The 22,294-nt window shown below is 39.4% G+C and overlaps 1 protein-coding gene across 1 annotated transcript in view; it reads left to right on the forward strand.

Annotated features, from left to right (window-relative positions):
• Nucleotides 1-4: 4 nt before the first annotated feature.
• DMGDH (dimethylglycine dehydrogenase) overlaps nucleotides 5-22,294 on the forward strand; it is a gene marked incomplete at its 5' end in the record, with an annotated part of 71,134 nt that continues 48,844 nt past the window's right edge. The window contains 5 exons of the mRNA XM_011959355.1: nucleotides 5-39; nucleotides 5,016-5,190; nucleotides 13,433-13,531; nucleotides 15,016-15,180; nucleotides 17,820-18,024. Of these exons, the coding sequence (XP_011814745.1) occupies nucleotides 5-39; nucleotides 5,016-5,190; nucleotides 13,433-13,531; nucleotides 15,016-15,180; nucleotides 17,820-18,024 (679 nt within the window). The remainder of the gene's footprint in view (nucleotides 40-5,015; nucleotides 5,191-13,432; nucleotides 13,532-15,015; nucleotides 15,181-17,819; nucleotides 18,025-22,294) is intronic.

Consider the following 22,294-nt stretch of genomic DNA (forward strand, 5'->3'; position numbering starts at 1 on the left):
CTCTCCCGGGCGCCCGCGCTCTGTCTGCGGCCGGGAAGGGTGAGTGGGGCCCCGGCCTGCTCAGACGCGAAGGGGTGGCTGCGGGGTTGGGAGCCAGAGGCTGAGGCAGGCTCTGGGGTTAGAAGCGCTCCGGCCTTCAAGAAATGGGCCTTGATATATCTTCTCGAATTATCTATTAATTATAAAGTGAAACAGTATCCAAAGTTTCCCCGCGTAAAGTCTCTCCTGCCCCAATCCCGTTGTCCAGTCAACAATTGTTAACAGTGTATTCTGAATCTAACCAGAGACAGTCTATGCGTAGGCAAACACAGGTCAGTATAGGTTTTTCTTTGGCTTTTTGACATCTTGCTTTTTACAGTTATCAATATATCTTGGAGATTTTCCATATCAGCACACACCGACTTGCCTTGTTCCTTTTAATGGCTGCATAGTTTTCCATCCTGTCAATATTCTACACTATTGTTAAACAGTCTATTCGTTAACATTTAAATGGTTTTTGGTTGTTTATTATTGCAAATAACGTGCATATGAAAATTCTTATGCATCTATCTTTGAGTACATATGGGAGTCGGTAGCACCAGTTTTTAAAGGTGAACTTGTTAGGGAAAGGGTTACATGCATCTGAAAGATCGAAAGACAGCAACACATACTCCAAATGGGTGGCAAGAGTTTGCGTGCGGCACACCGGTGTGTGTCTGTTTCCCACATCTTCCCTAGTTCCCAGAATAGCCCATTTTGTTATCTTTGCTAAATCTGATAGGTAAAAATGGCATGTCCTTGTTTTGATTGGTCTGTATTTAAACATGAGCAATGCTGAGCATCTTTCGACTTCTTATATTTGCAGATTATTCCTGGCTGCCAGGTAAGGCTTGTTTACCAGCATCATTCAACATTATTATGAGTTGATTCGAATTTTATTTTATGTCCTATGACCTGAAATTCTGGAATCAGAAGACCTGCTTTTGAGTTCCACCTATCCATCCAACACATATTTACTGGGTGTTATGATGTGCTAGGTTTGTCTCCAGTGCTGGACGCAATAGCCACCAACTCACAGTTCCTGCGCCATCCGTTACACAGAATGTGACCTTACACTTCTGAGGTTCAGTTTCCTCCTCTATAAAATGAGGATACTAATTTTGCTCTGTGTAACTCACAGGATTGCTGTGAATATTAAATAAGAGAATGCGTGTAAAAGTGCTTTGAAAATTATAAAGCATCACAAAAATATTTATAATAATCTTGTTTTTAATCCAATGCAAAATAAAATGGAAATTTAACAAACAAGTTAATCTGTTTAAAACTGATTAGATAAATAAGATACAAATTTCAAGACTATCCAAAAAATTCGTATTTTGGCTGGATGTGGTGGCTCATGCCTATAATCTCAGCACTTTGGGAAGCTGAGTTGGGCAAACTACTTGAGGCCAGGAGTTTGAGACCAGCCTGATCAACATGGTGAAATCCTATCTCTAATAAAAATGCAAAAATTAGCTGGGCGTCACTGTGTGTACCTATAGTCCCAGCTGCTTGGGAGCCTGAGGTGGGAGAATCGCTTGAACCTGGGAGGCGGAGACTGCAGTGAGAGCCGAGATTGCACCACTGCACTCCAGCCTGGGCGACAGGGATTCCATCTCACAAACAAAAACAAAAACACCCAAAATTTGAGTTATTTCAATTGCATATTCTTTATATACCCAATTTCAAACTATCAAAAAAAGTTTTGTTTTGGAAAGCAGTTGAACAAGCACACAGTCAGGTTGTGCTTGTCATTTCTAATATAAAAGATAACTGACCTGGGTTTTTTGCATGGCTCCTAACTTTTATTTCAGATACCTTTATGACCATCCTCGACTACATTCAGAAGGATTTTAAGATAGTTATCCACATAATCAAAAACACTATGCCTAGCCTGAAACCTGTTACGGCATGCTGGGCAGAGGAAATACTACATATTGGATAATGCTTTATCATATGTTGCCAAACAGAACCTTCACAGCTCCCTTCTGCAAATGAGAAAACTTTGTGTAGATTTCTCTAAAATAGCTATTCAATTGGACTGGGGACTCAAACCCAGGTTTCCTGATCTTAAGTTCTCTTTTGTTGTTGTTGTTTCAACTGACCACTGTCCTGAAAGAAATAGTTCTTTCTTTTGAACACACAAAAAATAACCTTTAAGATTATTATTTTTGTCACCACTATAATGGTTTCAACTAAAGTACAAGATATGCCCAGTCTATTTAAAAATGGATTTCTGTCCAAAGTAGTTGGGTCATATGTACATTATTTTTTTTCTTACACAACACACAAAGAGACATTAACAGTCATCTAAAAACTGGTGAAACAAAAGTACTGAAACACGTTGTGGCACCAGGAAATAAGGACATGCTCTAAGAATTACGTAGCCATGTCAAAAGCATACAGGAGTCAACTTAAAGAACTTGATGGCCAAATCTAGGACAATTTGGGATTAAAATAAATGATGACTAGTAATGGATTTGAAACCACTGAAAACAATAAATATCCATAAATTTGTATTAATATAAACAACCAATCAACAAGCAAGGGTGAAAGAAAAGCACTTCCTTACAGTAGGATGCCATCTATTAAATATAATAGGAATGATGTGGTTAGGAAATAATCAATAGATGTTAAAGTCACTCAGTAAAAGTTTGATAAGGACCAGGATATTTACATGGTCTCAGAGTAAAACTTCACATTATTATTTATACAAAGGAAAAAATGGTAGCTTTACTGGATAAATCCGACAGACACCACCTTAAGCAAGTCATCAGATAGAAACAACACCAATATCAGGACAAACCAACATCATACACTTCCTAATCATATACACTGGGAAGGAGTTCACGTCAATTTCATGATGTTTTTGTCAAAAATACATCATGAGGAAACACCAGACAAACTCACAGTAAGAACTGTTCTACAAAATAACTGGCTAGTACTCTTCGAAAATGTCAAGGTGATAAAACACAAAGGAAGTATTAGGAACTGTTCTAAATTAAAGGGGATTAAAGAGACAGAATCCTGGATTTCATCCCTGACTGGAAAAAACTAGCTATAAATACATTACTGGGATAATTGATTAAATTTAAATATGGACTATAGATTAGCTAATAGTATATCAATGTTAAATCTCTTGACTTTGAGAACTGTACTGTCGTTATGTAAGAGAATGTCCTTTTTCTTACAAAACTAGTACAAGAATATTTAGAAGTAACTGGGTATGATACCTACAATTTACTCTCAAATGTGTACACACATAGAATATACATATTATAATATACATATATGTATAGTCATGTGCCTTATAATGATGTTTTGGTCAATGATGGACCACATATACAATCAATAGTGGTCCCATGAGATTATAATGGAGCTGAAAAATTCCTATCACCTGGTGATGTCATAGCTGTCATAATGTCATATGTAACACTTTTCTCACGTGTTTGTAGTGATGCTGGCTAAGCAAACCTACTGTGCTACCGGTCACACAAAGGTATAACACATGCAATTACGTACAGTGCATAATGCTTGACAATGATAATAAATGACTGTGCTACTGGTTTATGTATTTACTACACTATACTTTAAATCATTATTTTAGAGCATGCTCCTTCTGCTTATAAAATAAAAAGTTAACAGTAAAATCAGCTCAGACAGATCCTTCAGGAGGTATTCCTGAAGAAGGCATTGTTATCATAAGAGATGACAGCTCTGGCCAGGCATGGTGGCTCATACCTGTAATCCCAGCACTCTGGGAGGCTGAGGCTGGAGGATCACTTGAGGTCAGGAGTTCAAAACCAGCTTGGCCAACATGGTGAAACCTCATCTCTACTAAAAGCACAAAAATTAGCTGGGTGTGGTGTCACGCACCTGTAATCCCAGCTACGTGGGAGGCTGAGGCAGGAGAATTGCTTGAACCCGGTAGGTGGAGGTTGCAGTGAGCCAAGATCGAGCCACTGTACTCCAGGCTGGGCAAAAGAGTGAGACTCTGTCTTGGAAAAAACAAAAGTTTGAAAAGTTAAAAAATATATAAATATATTTTAATAGAAAAAAGGTTCCAGAATAAGGATATAAAGAAATAAAATATTTCTATATAGCTGTAGAATGCATTTGCATTTAAACTGTGTTATTACAAAAGTCAAAAAAATTTAAAAGTTTATAAAATAACAAAGTTACAGTAAGCTGTTAATTTATTATTGAAAAAAGAAAAATATATTTAAAAATAAACTTAGGGTAGCCTAAATGTACAGTGTTGATAAAGTCTACAGTAGTATACAGTAAGGTCCTAGGCCTTCACATTCATTCACCTCTCACTCAGACTCATCTAGAGCAACTTCCAGTCCTACAAGCTTGACTCATGGTAAAGTACCCTAGACAGGTGTACTGTTTTAAATCTTTTTTTTTTTTTGAGACAGAGCCTCACTCCGTCTCCTAGGTTTGAGTGTAGTGGCACAGTCATGGCTCACTGCAGCCTCAATCTCCTGGGCTCAAGCAGTCCTCTTACCTCGGCCTCCCAAGTAGCTGGGACTAAATGCATGTGCCACCACGCCTGGATAATTTTTGTATTTTTTGTAGAGACGGGGCTTCGTCATGTTGCCCAGGGTTGTCTTGAACTCCTGGGCTCAAGCAATCTTCCCACCTCGGCCTCCCAAAGTGCTGGGATTACAGGTGTGAGTCACCAAACCTGACCTGTTCTTTAGAGTCTTTGAAAAAAAAAAAAAGCTAAAAAAAAAAAGAAATGAAATTTCTTTGGCTATAGTAGCTACAGTGGACCAGAATCATTATATGGAATGGGGCTCAAATACCCCTCCCACAACCAGGTTGCGTAAATCACAGTTTAGATGCTCCAAATTATTTAAATCAGTATCATGCAAATCTCAGTCAGTGGGTGTTAAGTACTAGAGAAACAGGTAAGGGAAAGTGCATTAGTCAGGCCAGAACTAGAGCTGCCATAGCCGAGTAAAGTTCCCATTTAACTTTCCCTCTTCCAGAGAGGAAAAACCACCCTCATCTGCAGAAGCGCAATGGAAAGACAGAGCAGAAACAGTGATAATTGGAGGTGGCTGTGTCGGTGTGAGTCTGGCTTATCACCTGGCCAAAGCAGGGATGAAGGATGTGGTCCTGCTGGAGAAATCAGAGCTCACGGCTGGATCTACCTGGCATGCAGTAAGAAAAGCACCCCAAACTGTCTGAAGGGTGGAATTGTGCATGAGTATAGTCCATTTCCTTCCCGTTCACAACTCCCAACTGTGAGTTCTTTAGAGTGTGTTCCCTTTCAATAGCGTTGGAAGTGCAGTTGTAGTTTAACTGGTGTACTTGCAGATGACAACCAATATTTTTGATGTCTTCATCTTGATCATATGGCTTCTGGATTCAAATCCTGGCTTTGCAATTTTCTACCCTTGTGACTTTTGGCAAGTTATGTAAGTTTCCATTTTCTGGTGTCTTAATAGGAATATTAATAGTACTTACCTAATAGGATTGTGATGAAGATTGAGTTAACGTGTAAAATTATTAAACACAAGGTATTGAATAATAAATGTTAGCTTTATATGGAAGGATACTGTCTGAGTGAGCCTGGATATGGGCCCAAGATCTTTACCTACACTTCCCTCACCTGCATTTGGTGGTCCTTTTATTTATTTATGGTTTTATTTATTTTTATTTTTATATTTTTTGAGATGAAGTCTCGCTCTGTTCCCAGGCTGGAGTGCAGTGGTGCGATCTCAGCTCACTGCAACTTCTGTCTCTCAGGTTCAAGCGATTCTCTTGCCTCAGCCTCCCAGGTAGCTGGGACTACAGGCACACACCACCACGACCAGTGAATTTTTGTATTTTTAGTAGAGACGGGGTTTCACCATGTTGGTCAGGCTGGTCTCGATCTCTTGACCTCGTGATCTGCCTGCCTCAGCCTCCCAAAGTGCTGGGATTGCAGGTGTGAACCACCGCACCCAGCCTTATAATTTTATGCTGTGAGATGATAGTGTGGCCCCCTGAGGACTTGACTATGAGGACTGGAAAAGTGTAGCACAGCTTTTGTGTTACATAAGACACAAGTCCAAGTCAGTCTTGCATTCTTTATGGCGTGCATAATTGTTCTAGGGCTGCACCGTAATTGACTAGGCTTACCTGGAAAGCTGCTCAAGTAGATGAAGGGATTGACACTGCTGTCATATTGCCAAACCAGGGATTTCTGACATCAGCTCAGGATGGGAGAGGAAGTTTTTATGACTGCTGGTGCAGTTTTCTTTTGGGCAGCATTAGCCCTTGTTCATCATCCCGTTTCATCATTAGCCGTCCTCGGCCGAGAAGAGGTAACAAGAGGGAACCCTGCTTTGAGGGGCTTTTTGACATCTAGCATGTGCTCAAAGTATACGGTAGAGAGTTTAGTGTGAAAAGAGTTGCCTGCTTCCAGCTCAGTCTGGGGGAGAGTGCTGCCCAGACTCAAAAGCCCAAAGACCTTGCCTTTGTGGAGCTCACACTCTGGTGGGGCAGACAGAAAACACACCCATCAATGCTACAGAGTAATCACCATGAACAAAAGTAAAATACAATCAAGGATGCAAAATAATGGAGGAGGAGAAGGAGGTGCTAGGGAGGATGTTTCAAAGAGGTGACCTGCCAACAGAGACTGGGGAGCAGTGAGCCAGGGGGCCATGAGGCTATTCAGGAAAGAGCATTTAGGCAGGGAAATGTAGGCAAGTGGAAATATCCTTTGAGGGAGGGCTTACACCCTCTCACCACTTCTGAATTGTTACTGAGGGCATACACTTTAATGTTTGAATTACTTATTTGCTCACTTATACACTGATTTAATGTGGCCTGCATTTGGTTTTATTACTATTATTATTATCATTATTTTTTGAGACAGGGTCTTTCTCTGTTGCCCAGGCTGGAGTGCAGTGGTGCAATCATAGCTCACCATAAGCACAAACTCCTGGGCTCAAGCCATCCTCCCCAGTAGCTAGGATTATATAGGTGCGCACTACCATGCCCAGCTGTTTTCTTAATTTTTTTTAGAAATGGGAGTCTCACTATGTTGCCCAGGCTGGTCTTGAACTCCTGGCCTCAAATGATCCTCCAGCCTCAGCCTCCCAAGACTTTAGAATTACAGGCATGAGCCATCACACCTGGCCTGGCCTGCATTTTAGAAGAGGTTACAGGATTCCTTAAGATTTTGTTTCTTACCCCTGCTTTTTTTTGTTCTCCATTTGCTTGGTAGATCTTCCTCCATCCCTTTATTTTGAGCCTATGTATGTCTCTGCATGTGAGATGGGTCTCCTGAATACAGCAGACTGATGGGACTTGACGCTTGATCCAGTTTGCCAGTCTGTGTCTTTTAATTGGAGCATTTAGTCCATTTACATTTAAGGTTAATATTGTTATGGGTGAACTTGATCCTGCCGTTATGATATTAACTGGTTATTTTGCTCATTAGTTGATGCAGTTTCTTCCTAGCCTCGATGGTCTTTACATTTTGGCATGTTTTTGCAATGGCCGGTACCGGTTGTTCCTTTCCATGTTTAGGGCTTCCTTCAGGGTCTCTTGTAAAGAATGGGAGAAAATTTTTGCAATCTACTCATCTGACAAAGGACTAATATCCAGAATCTACAAAGAACTCAAACAAATTTACAAGAAAAAAACAAACAACCCCATCAAAAAGTGGGCAAAGGATATGAACAGACATTTCTCAAAAGAAGACATCACAGACACATGAAAAAATGCTCATCATCACTGGCCATCAGAGAAATGCAAATCAAAACCACAATGAGATACCATCTCACACCAGTTAGAATGGCAATCATTAAGAAGTCAGGAAACAACAGGTGCTGGAGAGGATGTGGAGAAATAGGAACACTTTTACACTGTTGGTGGGATTGTAAACTAGTTCAACCATTATGGAAAACAGTATGGCAATTCCTCAAGGATCTAGAACTAGATGTACCATATGACCCAGCCATCCCACTACTGGGTATATACCCAAAGGATTATAAATCATGCTGCTATAAAGACACATGCACACGTATGTTTATTGTGGCACTATTCACAATAGCAAAGACTTGGAATCAACCCAAATGTCCATCTGTGACAGACTGGATTAAGAAAATGTGGCACATATACACCATGGAATACTATGCAGCCATAAAAAAGGATGAGTTTGTGTCCTTTGTAGGGACATGGATGCAGCTGGAAGCCATCATTCTTAGCAAACTATCACAAGAACAGAAAACCAAACACCGCATGTTCTCACTCATAGGTGGGAACTGAACAATGAGATCACTAGGACTCGGGAACGGGAACATCACACACCAGGGCCTATCATGGGGAGGGGGGAGGGGGGAGGGATTGCATTGGGAGTTATACCTGATATAAATGACGAATTGATGGGTGCTGACGAGTTGATGGGTGCAGCACACCAACATGGCTCAAGTATACATATGTAACAAACCTGCACACTATGCACATGTACCCTAGAACGTAAAGTATAATAATAATAAAAAAAAGATTTTGTTTCTTAGATGTCCCATAAATAAAAAGCAACATACCCTTAATCTAAAAGTTAACTACGCAAAATATTTTTTTCTTAAACACAAAGATACCAAAGTGAGTGGGGAAAGGCATTATCCTGCTTTGCATACAGGGTATTAGGCTATGGTTTACAAAATGAGGATCCACACAGTGTGAGTTCAAGGCAGAATCAGGCATCAGAAGCCAGGTTATTTGGCCCCCATGGAATAAAAGAGAGTTGTCCTAGGAAGTTGATTCTAGGGGTTTTTTTGCAAGTCAAAGATGCCTCCCTTTGAGCAGCAGTACGAAGAAATCCAACATATTAGGTGTTTTTTTTTTTTTTTTTTTTTGAGACAGTTTCACTCTGTCACCCAGGCTGGAGTGCACTGGCGTGATCATGACTCAATCCAGCCTCAACCTGCGGGACTCAAGCAATGCTCCCACATCAGCACCTGTAGCTGGGACTACAGGTGTGCACCACCACACCTTGCTAATTTTTAAAATTTTTTGTAGCGATGAGGTCTCCCTACATTGTCCAGGCTGGTCTCAAAGTCCTGGGCTCAAGCAATCCTCCCACTTTAGCCTCTGAAAGTGAAGTGCTGGGATTATGGGCTTGAGCCACTGAGCCTGGTCATATTAAGAATTTTTTTTTTTTTTTTGAGACAGTCTTTCTCTGTTGCCAGGCTGGAGTACAGTGGCGTGATCTCAGCTCACGGCAACCTCTGCCTCCCAGGTTCAAGAGATTCTCCTGCCTCGGCCTCCCGAGTAGCTGGGACTACAGGTGTGCGCCACCATACCCAGCTAATTTTTGTATTTTTAGCAGAGACGAAGTTTTAGCATGTTGGCCAGGATGGTCTCAATCTCTTGACCTCATGATCTGCCCTCCTCGGCCTCCCAAAGTGCTGGGATTACAGGCTTAAGCCACCATGCCCGGCTGATACTAGAAATTTTTAACACAGAGATATTTGTGGAGTAGATCTGAGAATAAGGAAGGTTGCAGAGCCAGCTAACAGGGGCAGACTATAAAAATAAAGGCAGTTTCCCTGAAGCATGATTTGTGCTCCATGAGAGAAGTGACTGAAGAGTGTGGGAATTAAATGCTTGGAGAGGAAAGTACAGCCTGCAAAGTGAATCTTCTAAATGGAATCACAAAACCATAAGGTTTTAACAAGACTGCTTTGTCAGCTCATGATACACCTAATAGTATAGAGCATTTCATGTGGATACAGGGAAACAAGAGAGGATGGAGTAAGAAGGAGGTTTGGAGCTCGGGATCCCCAGGAGGGGCTGCCCCTCAGGATGGCACCAAAGTAGATGTTTGGAGAGCTGAGGACTAAAGATTCAGGATGAACCATTTGGGGTGTAGGAGGCAATATAAGAACTTTCCATTTGTTTTTGTCTGCAAATATAAGAAAGAATTTAAGCTTTACTGATATTTATAAATAGCCCTCACATTTGATGTGGACGATGTGTTGCGTACGATTTCAAGGTTGACTACGTGGGAGGTTGGCACTTCCTGTGGGAGTGTCCTCATTCTCTCTCTTGTCTTCCATGTACCATGACATAGTGCAGATTTCATGCTCTAGGATATCACCGCTGTGATTAGCTTTATAGAAACAGGGCTTTAAATAATATAATGTGTGATGAAAGGGAGGGGGTGAACTTTAGAGTGTTGTATTACATAGAGGTTTGCTGGTTATCCACTAGCAATAGCTAAAAGAGTTGTGAATGCAAATGACTGCCAGTCATTTCTACATAGCAGATTATATGTTAAAAAAATAGTGCAGCCTGTCCCTTCACAGAAAAAGTGATGCTTTGAGTAAGTGAGAAATAATTGCCTTTTGCAAAATGGTCCGGTTGGGAAGAGAGCATTTTGAAAAGGGATGTTTGGAAATGTTGGTATTATTATTAGCTTTTCTGCCCCACAATGATATGTATCACATAGAAAAACTCTCATATATGTGAGAAATACATTTTTAGCCCATTTCACATTTTTTCTAAATGAGGCGTTTCAATAGGATTTGTTCCTATTTACTTAAAATACAAAAAATGCGATACCTTCCAACTAGTTTGTAACAACTGGCAGACACGAGAACACGAAATGTCATAGTCAAATGTGAAGAGAAACCTTCATATGGGTGTTGACTGAGGTGGAGGAAGGGGTGTTAGGATGCAGAGACCCAGCCAGTCGTGCCCTTCTCTCACTTGGGTCTGTGCATCACTGAGCGGTGTCTTCTGCAGCTATACAGCCGTTAAAAGCAGTCTCAAAATAATGTAAAGCCAGAACCAGGCCTTCACATTGCTGTCTTACAAATGTTAATGTAGCACAGATATTCTAATAATGACATGTGTTAACCACATAGCTCTCGCTATAGTGTTCTTAATAAGCTTCATATGCAAAAACTTTTCTACGCAATATATAAAATAAAAAGTGTTTTGAGTACTTCACTTATTCTAAGTTGTTTTTTGTGTTTATGATCTCTATTAATATTTAGTATCACATGTAAGGAAAGAAACACATGTATTTTAGTGGTTATGTTCAAAACTTTGTACTGGGTGTAAATGTATGAGTGAAAGATTTGGAGCCACTAGAATATAGGTTGGTTTGACGTCGGTCACTGGACTTTTTGAGGTAGTTGAGGCTCATGAGATGGGGGAGGGTTGCTAAAGAGATAGGGGAAGTACTAGTTAGCATCCATTATGCTATCCATTATTTAGCATCCAGTGGAGAATTTTCTAACTCCGTCATTTCTTTTATACTAATTAATTGTCAGTCTAAGGAAGAGCTTTACATTCTCCTCTACTTATTTATTTATTTATCTCAACGAAGATTTATAAATTCTTAATTTATTTAAAGGGTTGTATTCTTTTTTTTTTGTTTTTTTTGTTTTTTTTTTTTGAGACGGAGTCTTGCTCTGTTGCCCAGGCTGGAGTGCAGTGGCTGGATCTCAGCTCACTGCAAGCTGCGCCTCCCGGGTTCACGCCATTCTCCTGCCTCAGCCTCCCGAGTAGCTGGGACTACAGGCGCCTGCCACCTCGCCCGGCTAGTTTTTTGTATTTTTTAGTAGAGACGGGGTTTCACCATGTTAGCCAGGATGGTCTCGATCTCCTGACCTCGTGATCCGCCCGTCTCGGCCTCCCAAAGTGCTGGGATTACAGGCTTGAGCCACCGCGCCTGGCCAGTGTTGTATTCTTAATGATTACATCTCTGTTTCATCTTCCCTTCCTTATCTTCCCCACCAACTGCAATCACTTTTTCCAAACAATAGCTAAACTCCTTTCCTATGACGTCCGTGACCTTTCTAGCATCTTCTCTTTCCCGAGTTTCACAGCTACTATGTGTCTGGGACTCAATCATTTACCTGTGTTTAATTGTTTCATGTATGAAACTTTCATAACCTCAATCAGACTATAAAATCCTGAGTGATAAGAATAATGTTTTCTCCTTCTTTCAGACTTCTCATTTAATATGTCCTTGTTGAAGTCACAGAAGAGAAAAACATTGTGCCATCTTCATATTCAAGTCTGGCACTTAAATTAAAAGATATCATGTGTGATGTCACTTTCAAATAATTTAAATAGAAGCACTAATGTGGATAGCCCCAAATTTTAAACAGATTTTAAAAGCCAATATATAAAAGAAAGGGTATAAAAATTAAATAATTTTTATATCTGAGTGAGAAAATTGAGTCCATATCTTATTTCTGACTATTGCAGCAGCAAGGAAAAGAGGGTAGTGTGAATTGTTTAGTAGAACTGGGTATACCGTTGCAGTAAGGGAGACTAACTTTTCCTTGACAATGAATTTCTAAAAGAATTTGTTACCTACACCAAGTACATTGGGCTAAATGTCTTCAGTAAGAGTTTTTGAAAAATGAACCAATGTGACCTTTTCAAGTGAAAGAGAATTAACTTAAAATTTCTGGAGTGAGGGAGAAGAGGCTTGTGTCATGTAGATAGATAATTTTCCAGTGGTCTAGCTTAACCTAGGTATGAAGCTTAGAGGATCTTGAGGAGTGGATGGTGATCGGTACCCTAGGCTAGTGCTTGTGATGACCAGATTTCTCAACTGACAATATATATTGCCAGTTTTATATAGGACATAAATATAGGACATATGTTGAAGACAAAATGGGGGTCACCAGCAGATACCTGAAGGCCTGGGATTCTCTATTATTGAACCAGGAAAGTTTGCATGCCCACTGGATACCAACATGTTAAAGCAGCAGGGCTTTATTCTGGAAAGCTCATCAGAACACAATCTGTTCACAGTAAAATCTACTTATGAGTATTGATAAGGTACTTCTATGGTAGTGGTGAGCATCTGATCCTCCTGCACTTAAATACTTCATTAAAGTTTGTCAATCATCCGTTATAACCAAAATCCTGGGGCTTCCATCCAGTACTTGTTCAAGCATCTGGACATACCCATGGCTTATATATATGTATTTTTTTAGAAAAATCCTGGCCCAGCTTACAGGTCATCCAGTAGCACAGCTCCATGTGGAACCAGAGAAGGGATTCCATTACAATGCATCTGTAAGCCAAGCTCTTAAACTTCATGGCCAGTCCTTCATAGCATATAGTCCTAAACCTTCCATCTAAATCATCCCATTTCTGAATCTCTGTACAATGCTATCCATGTTAGCTTTTAGGGACCTAACATGGATGTTTGCTGGCTGGTTCTCACCTTACTCCCATAGTTCACGTTGCTTCTTAAAACCTGTCATGAGTCTTATGCTCTGGTGTGCTCAAACTGGTGCTGATGTGTTCTCATTCCAAAGGACTGGCTGGTGCTTCTCAGTTTCTTTCCAGCATTAAATTATTGCTTAACACATAAACTGTCAACTTTTGAGAATGTTAATTTTTTTCAGTATTTCTTTTCCTCTCTGCTTTTAAGGCAGGTTTAACAACTTACTTTCATCCTGGAATAAACTTGAAGAAAATACATTATGATAGCATCAAACTTTATGAGAAACTGGAAGAAGAAACTGGGCAGGTAAAGGCATTTAACTTGAAACTGTCTGTTATGTCAGCCTCTCAGAAACATGTAAGATTTCTGAAGGATTTTGATGCATCATTGTGTATGACTGTGTGAAGTGCCTGATGTAGTAGAGGAATATGATGAGAGCTTAAGGTAAGAACCTCTAGAGTTTGCTTTAAAATCAACTTAATTTCTCAAAGTATATTATTCATGTCATGAACCATTCTTTATTTTTTAAATGAGGAAAATAAAAAGCAGCTTTCAAACGTATCTTTAGCCAGTTACTATATCTAGAAACTAAGAAATTGGAGTCTTTCAGCAATTGCATTGCAAAGGATCTGACAATGGAATGTTCCAGATTGTTGCATGCCTTTGAACAGTACTTCATTAAAAGCTCCTCACTTTCATGTTTATCCCTTCTCATATTTTGCTCATACTCTCAAAATAAAGTGGCAGGCAAAATAATATCCATAGGCTAAGACTGAGTTCTGCTCAAATTTTCCATGTCACTTCCCTTGCCTAAACCATCCAATGGCTCCCCACAGTCTACCGGACAAAGCCAAAGGATTAGCATGGCCTTAGGAACATGACCTTTGTCAACTGACCTCTGCCTGCTGTCCCAACAGTTTCTTTTGCCACTCTTCCCTCTGCTTATCTGCTTCAGCTACTCTCAATAACATATAGTTTTGGAATGCGCTGAGCTCTCTCAAATCACTGCTTTTTGTTTGTGTTGTGTTTTGTTCTGTTTTCTGCTGCTTCCTCTGAAACAACATACCCCCTGGCCCCATCTTCAGCATCCACCTTACCCAGGGTAACCCCCTTTGAGAAGCCTTCCTTGACTTCTCCTGCCTGCTAGGCAGGTCAAACCTGGAGGTCCCATCTCTTGGTTCTCAGAGCATTTGTGCACACTTCTCTTATAACTTGAATCTCTCTCTATTGTAATTGTTGATTTACTTGTTGATCCTCCCAAAAGTAACTTGAGGGCAAGGGCTGTATCTTTTATCTCTGTAACTGAGTGCTTGGCAAACTGAAGGACTTTAATAAATGTTAAATGAATGTTTAATTCAATTCAGACAATCTAAGCATTGTAACATTTTGATTCTACGTAATCTCTCCTTAAATTTTTTGTCTTTCTCTTTTTCATACAGTTTTTTTTCACTCTGTACATTAATACTCATTCCATGCTACCATGATTTTGCATTTAGCTGTCTGTCTTCAACTGTGGGGTGTAAATGCCACTTAGGCAGAGTCTTTACCTTTCTTGTTCACTCCGACATCTATGGGGCTTAGAATGGTGCCTGGCACCGAAGAGGCACTTAGTAAATATAGTAATTGCTGAATAAGTGTCTTTTAATAAGATGCAAATATTTTAATAGTTATTTCTTTTGCTCATAATAAATCTTTTTGTACAGCTGCATTTTTATTATACTGGAGCAGAACCATGTTTGAGTACCAAATAATGACTCATTTATATGTTTTTATTGGAATTATTGTCACAGGTGGTGGGATTCCATCAGCCAGGTAGTATCAGACTTGCTACCACCCCTGTAAGGGTAGATGAATTTAAATATCAAATGACTCGGACTGGCTGGCATGCAACAGAACAGTATATCATTCAACCTGAAAAAATTCAAGAGATGTTCCCTTTACTTAACATGAATAAGGTATTTATCTTAAAGGCATTTTTACCATTTGTTGACTTAAGTAAAAATTAGAAAAAGTTATTAAGAAGTTAACTAAAAACAGAAAACTTTGTGTACACATTTTAAATGTGGCAAAATCATGTGATTAATTTTGGAATTTGGGTAATTTACAAGGTGGGCTGTTATATACAGTAAATGATATATAAAAAGGTAATGATAAATCTTGTTTTTCACCTATGACAATTGATTAAACATTTTCAATACCTTTCCATTATTGTGTTCCCCAGATCTAAGGGTTTCCATACACAAATCTTCTGTTTGAGAACACAGGGAGAATGATAACCTGATATGATAAATGTCTAGAAAGACTGTGGTATAAAAATGTTTTAAAAATCAAATTAAGAAATGCCATGGTACATTGCTTTGCAAATATCACCTAGCTTATAGCTGTACTCTCCTTACAGACTCTGTGCCAGGTACGGATCTAGATTTATACCACATTTGCCTGAGATAATCTACTTGACATGAAATTTAGTGTTTTTTCCTACTGGGTAATAATTCCTTTTGAATAATAATAACAATGACTGACACTTACTATAGCACATATTTATGTACCAGTTAGTATGCTAAGTCCTTACATGCATAATTTCATGTAATCGTCACAATAATAGTATGAGGCAGGCCAGATGCCATGGCTCACTCCTTCTATCCCAGCATGTGGGAAGGCCAAGGTGGGGGGATTGCTTGAGGCCAGGAGTTCAAGATCAGCCTAGGCAACATACTGAGACCTCGTCTCTACAAACTCACACACACACACAAAATTAGCTGACTGTGGGGTAGTAGGACTCCATCTGTAGTCCTAGCTACTTGGGAGGCTGAGGCAAGAGGATCTCTTGAGCCTAGGAGTTTGAGGTTATAGTGAGCTATGATTACGTTACTGTACTCCAGCCTAGGGAATGAAGTGACAGCCTGTCTCTAAAATTTAAAAAATAAAAATACAAAAATTATATCTATATCTGTGTTATGTGGTATATATTATTGTTAAAGAAGAAATTTTAGCTTAGACAGTTTACATAGTGAACCCAAGCTCATTCACTGGAAAGAGCTGGAGTGGAGATTTGAATCCAGGCTCTCTGACTCCCTTGCATTATACATACTGCCCAAGTGTATCAGATGGGGCTGTTGGGGGAAACACATGCTTATTTCCCTGCTGGTGACCACTGCAGTGGTTCCAGTCTCTGAAGGTTCATATCATTGACCTGGGCGCTAGGGTTGTTTGCCTTTGCGAGTCTTCACAGGCTGCTGGCACTCCCTTGTCTGTAGTTGTGTGTGATACCAGTGTGATGGCAGATTGGTGTTGCACTACACTGTCTGCATTGAAATTTTACCTCCACTGCCAGTAAGGATATACTTATATTTGTTTATATGTCAATCTTGAATGCTTTGCTGGAACTCCTCACTATCATGAATTTTTCTCAAGGTCATTCATTAAGCAATGGGAATATGTGTGAAGGGTATTCTCTGCATCTGGGAGAGGGTACCAAACCAAATGAATGTGGGATCACTACAATGAGGTCATCTCCATTATAAAACACCTGTGTGACATTTGGAAGTCTTTAGAAATGTGAATTCCCTTAAAATAGAAAGTCCCTTGCACAAGACCTATAATAAATGAAAGGATTGAATTCGTAATCAAAAACTTCCCACGAAGAAAACCCCAGGCCTGGATGACTTCACTAGTTAATTTTACCAGATATTTAGAGAAGACTTAATACCAATGTCTCTCAACCTCTTCCAAAATAGAAGAAAAGTGAATGCCTCTCAACTCATTCTATGAGGCCAGTATTGTCCTGATAACAAAATCAGACAAACGCATTCCCCCCAAAAAGAAAGACTGGTATCCATTTTGAACATAGATACAAAAATCCTCAACAAAATACTAGAAAACTGAATTCAGCAACATATAAAACAGATTATACAGTATGACCAAATGGAATGTATTCCAGGAATGCAGGGTTGGTTTAACATCTAAAATTTAATCAATGGAACAACACCACATTAATAGAATAAAGGACAAACTACACAATTATGTCAATAGATACAGAAAAGACATTTGACAAAAGCTCCTTGCTTGTTTTTGGTGCTCAGCCAATTTTTGTTGAATAGATGAGACCTATATGTAATATTTCACTGATCATTCTGTGAACCTATCCCATCTGACTGTCATTCTTCTTTGTTCTCCCCACAGTACCTTGCCTGAAGGCCTAAAACAAAGTAGATATTCAGTAATTAATTGCTGAATTATTGAATCGAACATAAATTTCCTGACACCAGATATATTATTTAACATGTAATTTATTAACAGTATTAAACAATTAAATATAAATTATAATTGATATATCATTTGGAATTAGATTTGGCTTCAAATGTCAGAAACCAAAATAAGGTGTAAACAAGAGAGAGGTTTATTTCTCTTCCTTTTCAGCAGTCCAGGACTTGAATGGTGGCTTTTTCATGAAGTCTTCAGGGACCCAGTTACTTTCCAGATCAAGAAACAATTTTAATGTCCAGTTTTACTAAACGCTTGCTACCAGGATGTATTTTTACTGATTAATAAGTATATATTAGTTTGTATATTGACTCTGCTATGATTGATTTAGGTTTTAGCTGGATTGTATAATCCTGGAGATGGTCACATTGATCCTTACTCTCTAACTATGGCCCTGGCTGCTGGGGCTAGGAAATATGGTGCCCTTTTAAAATATCCTGCACCAGTAACTTCTCTGAAAGCCAGGTCAGATGGAACATGGGAGGTTGAAACACCACAGGGGTCTATGAGAGCAAATAGAATTGTGAATGCTGCAGGTAAGCATATCTTTTTTTTGAAATTTCTGTTTTTTTAAGTGCCAAAGAAAGAAGATATTTAGCCATAATGTTTCATACTATGGATGTTGTCATGAAGCACTGTGATGCTCCCAAATTAAACATTTTGTCTGTTTCTAAGTGACAAAACCCTCCCTCCATCACTTTGCTCTTGGTGGATGCGCTAACACTCTGTCCTTGGTTATCCATAAAAAGTTGCTTATTTCCTCCATTCTGCATTTTATTTTGCTCCAGATTGTGTTTTTCCAAATTATGCTGCTTTTTCCTTCCTGTGTTCACTGTTTCTGTATATGAATAACCAAATTCTAGTGTTGAAGTTCATAAGCATCCTTTTTGTGTCCAGTTTGCTTTTTAGGGCAGATTTGATCATTTGGGTTCTCTCTCATCCATTTCTGATGACTTTTGACTCTAGTTGAAAGAGTTTTTAAACCCTTTTCCTTCTAGAACATTATTAAACATATTTTATAATCTTCTCTTTTGGTTGTTCTGTTACAGTTTGGACTCAGAGTAGTGAAGCCAAAAGGGATATTTGGGATAATCCAACAACACACTCATTTTCATTTGCAGAGGCAAGGTCCAAAAGGGTCATGTCACTTGGCCAAGTGGCCACTGATGGTTATGTCAGAGCCAGGACTGGGATCTGGCCTTTTGATTCTTGAGTTAATACACTTTCGAATAGGTGGATTGCATGTCGAGTCATTTTCAACTATCACACATGCAAAATAAATTATAGTGAAAACGCTTGTGCAGTCTAAACTGGGATAATAGTTTATATTTTCCTATGGTTTATAATGTTTACTTTAAAACCTAAAATAAGCATGAGGCAGTGACTGATTTTCTTTGAGAATGAAAACAATCTTTATTATTTATCTGATCAAATGATATCCCATGAGGACAAGCCAGAAACCCACACCCTTATGATTCTTTGTATTGTAACTTTTGAGATATATATACATATATAAAATATATTATATATATATTTTTTGAGACGAAGTTTTGCTCTTGTCCCCCAGGCTGGAGTGCAATGGTGCAATCTCGGCCCACTGCAACCTCCACCTTCCGGTTTCAAGTGATTCTCCTGTCTCAGCCTCCTGAGTGGCAGGGATTACAGGCACTTGCCACCATGCCCGGCTAATTTTTGTATTTTTAGTAGAGACAGGGTTTCACCATGTTGCCCAGGCTCGTCTCAAACTCCTGACCTCAGGTGATTCACCTGCTTCAGCCTCCAAAAGTGCTGGGATTACAGGCATGAGCCACAGTGTCCAGCCAATTGATATTATTTTTTAACAAAGCATTTTTGGTGGTCCTAGAGACAAAGTCATGTCTTCAATATTTAAGTCTAAATTAGTTATTTCCAAATTCTCTTACCCATGCCTCCTATTTGAAAAGCAATAAAATATCATGCTTTCTTTAATATAATTTATAACTTGCCTAAAAAGTAAGAGCAGTGGTACAACATTGCATTGTTTTTGAGCCTCACTTTCCCTCCAGTCTCCATCTGACACTATACTCTCTTAATGCCCTTAGGAATCTCTGGTCTAAATTCTGTCAGAAAACTTAAGGCAATGAAATAATTCTGACTTTTTTCTAAGTAGCAAGGATTCTTTGTAATTTTGCAACTTTTTCTATAGTCTCATGAATTCAGGCCCTAAAAACATTTGACTGTTTTCATCATGATAGCAAATACTAAAGTAACATACTGAGACTTCCACATCCAGCACCTGTGGCAGACATTGCTAATCAATCACTACACTCATTTCAGATGGGCTTGGACAAAGCCCCACCATTTTTCTCAACACGGTACTTTAGGCAATCATACATTCCTGATTGACATTTTGAGAAATAACATAGAAGACCTTAATTTAACACATTTATCCATTGTTTTCCTAAAATGGATCAACATACATACATAATGAGTTATCATTGTGATACTTTTTTTTTCTAAACCACATACTGTAACAAATAAGGAACCACTGAAGAGGAAGACCGAATGATCTCCAAAGAGATCTGACCTAAACCCATAACACTAGTTACCAGATGAAGCTTTCTCTGCAGCTGTGAAATCTTGTGGGGTGATGGGGTGCAGGAGGGCAGGGAAAGGAGGTCCTTGAGAACAGCTGTCTCATGCTGGCCTGGAAAACAAGTCCCTGGAATTAGGACAGAGTGGCCCTGCATGGAGTGGTAATGTCTCCCTCTTTCCTTTGTTCTTGTGCTTTTTGCCTAGCCACTTCCACTCCCTTTTCCTAGTAACTCCAGGCAGCTCCTTGCTGAAACTTGTGGGAAGTAACTTATCTCAGTTCTTTATCTCGTTCAGATCAGACCTCTGCTCCCTAATCTTTTTTTTTCTTTCTTTTTCTCTTCCATCTCTTTTCTTCCACTGGGTAAAAGTTACCAAGAAAATCTAACTGATTACATATTAGCAGTCCACAGGAGGTGTGGAGGGGTGTGTGTGTGTGTGTGTGTGTGTGTGTGTGTGTGTGTTTAATTATCTGTAAGTCTGTTTTCAAAAAATCTTTATTTAAAGCATAGAAGATCCCCCAAAGGGTAAGCCTCAGTAATTGGGAACAAAAGTTTGGATATGCTCCCTTCTGGAACTGACGCTAACAAAGATCAATTTTATGAATAAAAGCAACCATCTGCAGTAGGCATCATGTTATAATAAAATGAGTGGAGAGTGTGTGGCTGGTGGAATGTTTCTCACAGTTTCTCAGTGTGACCAGAGTATCTCCCAAATTCAGGCAAGGCCCTCAGACCAGCACTGAAATCTGATTAAAGGAACCAGGATATGGCCTTAGAAATACAACCAAAGTGAAAAAGATGTAAAGACTGCTGGGTCTGCAGGGTATCCATAAAAAGAAAAGCCTAAGAGTAAAAATTTGTCAGCTGATGTGTTTCTGGCATTGTCCATGGCAGTGGTGCTCTGTGGCCCAGAGACATAGACATTGCCAACTGAGTGACTTGGGTAAGTTATTTATGTGTAAAATGGGCATAATATCCCCCATCTTGAAAAGTTATTATGGGCAGTAAATAAGCTAATAATGTAAAGTACCTAGCACAGGGCTCACCAGGTAGAAAGCAGTAAAAAAATTAGGTAATTATTAATGATCATTGCAATTATTTCCTTCATATTCCATGCCCTAGTCTGGGAGACACTAGCATCAGGTTATGATAGCTTCTTGGTACCAGATTTAAGACTGCTCAACTGCTTTCTTTTCCAATTTACTAGCAGAGTGGGTGCAGAATCCAGCACCGATTCTGCTGATAAGTTGACTTCCCAAAGAGCTTGGTTATCAAGCTAGTGTGCATAAGAATCACCTTGGGAAGCTTCCCAAGCTTCAAAAAGATTCTAATTCAGGTGGTCTGGGTAGGTTCTCAGAAGCTGCGTTTTAAATAACTACTCCAGGTGCTATACTGTATGTACTAGATGATCTGCAAGAAAATCTTTAAAGAAACACTATTGTGTAGGTGTTTCTACAGGGGAGAGAATATAATGACTGTATTCTGAGCTAGCAGAACTGGGGAAGTTTCTGATGCTTCCGACCTCTTGATGGGCAGTAGTCTAACTTGCCTTTAGTTACTGAAGCTTTCCAAATTGGCTTCACACTACCCTTTCACTCAGGTGCAGCTCAGGGACGCGGGCGGGTACTAGTTGTTATGATGCAGGCTTTTTCTCCACATGGTGTTGAACGTTTCTCTTGACCTCATTTCCAATTGACTCATTCAATCTGAGATAACTTTGTAAAATTTACTTAAGAGTTTTCCTAACATGGCAAATCAGAAATGTGATTGGGTTATGCTCACATGAAGCTCAGTGTTCAGCCAAAAAAACTTGCTTAATTGTGTCTGATACTCTGCATCAAAGCATGAGGCCATCATTGTCATCATATAAACCATCTAGTAGACGTAAACTTGTCCGTGAACCTGCAGCCTGCATTTTAACCTCATTTTATTAATCACTGCATTTTTAAAAAATGGAAGCCATTTCCAGTAGTCATTTTTAATTGACTCTTCTCTTCAGTTGTTTTCCAGGTGATAATGATAGATTTTAGAATGAATCTTCTACACTTGTCTCTCTTCCCTTGGACTTAGTGGGTGGGTGATCAGGCAGGAGTTGAAGTGTAACTCTAGCTAGATTTAGGTTAATTTGACGTATAGAAGAAGAGAATGCTAAAGACACCAGCCCCATAGATGTCTATGGGTAAAACAGCTTGCTATGGGATTTGAAGTAATATTGATATGATACTTCTGTATA

The sequence above is a fragment of the Colobus angolensis genome, unplaced genomic scaffold (assembly GCF_000951035.1).
Source record: "Colobus angolensis palliatus isolate OR3802 unplaced genomic scaffold, Cang.pa_1.0 Scaffold49, whole genome shotgun sequence".
NCBI classification, from domain to species: Eukaryota; Metazoa; Chordata; class Mammalia; order Primates; family Cercopithecidae; genus Colobus; species Colobus angolensis.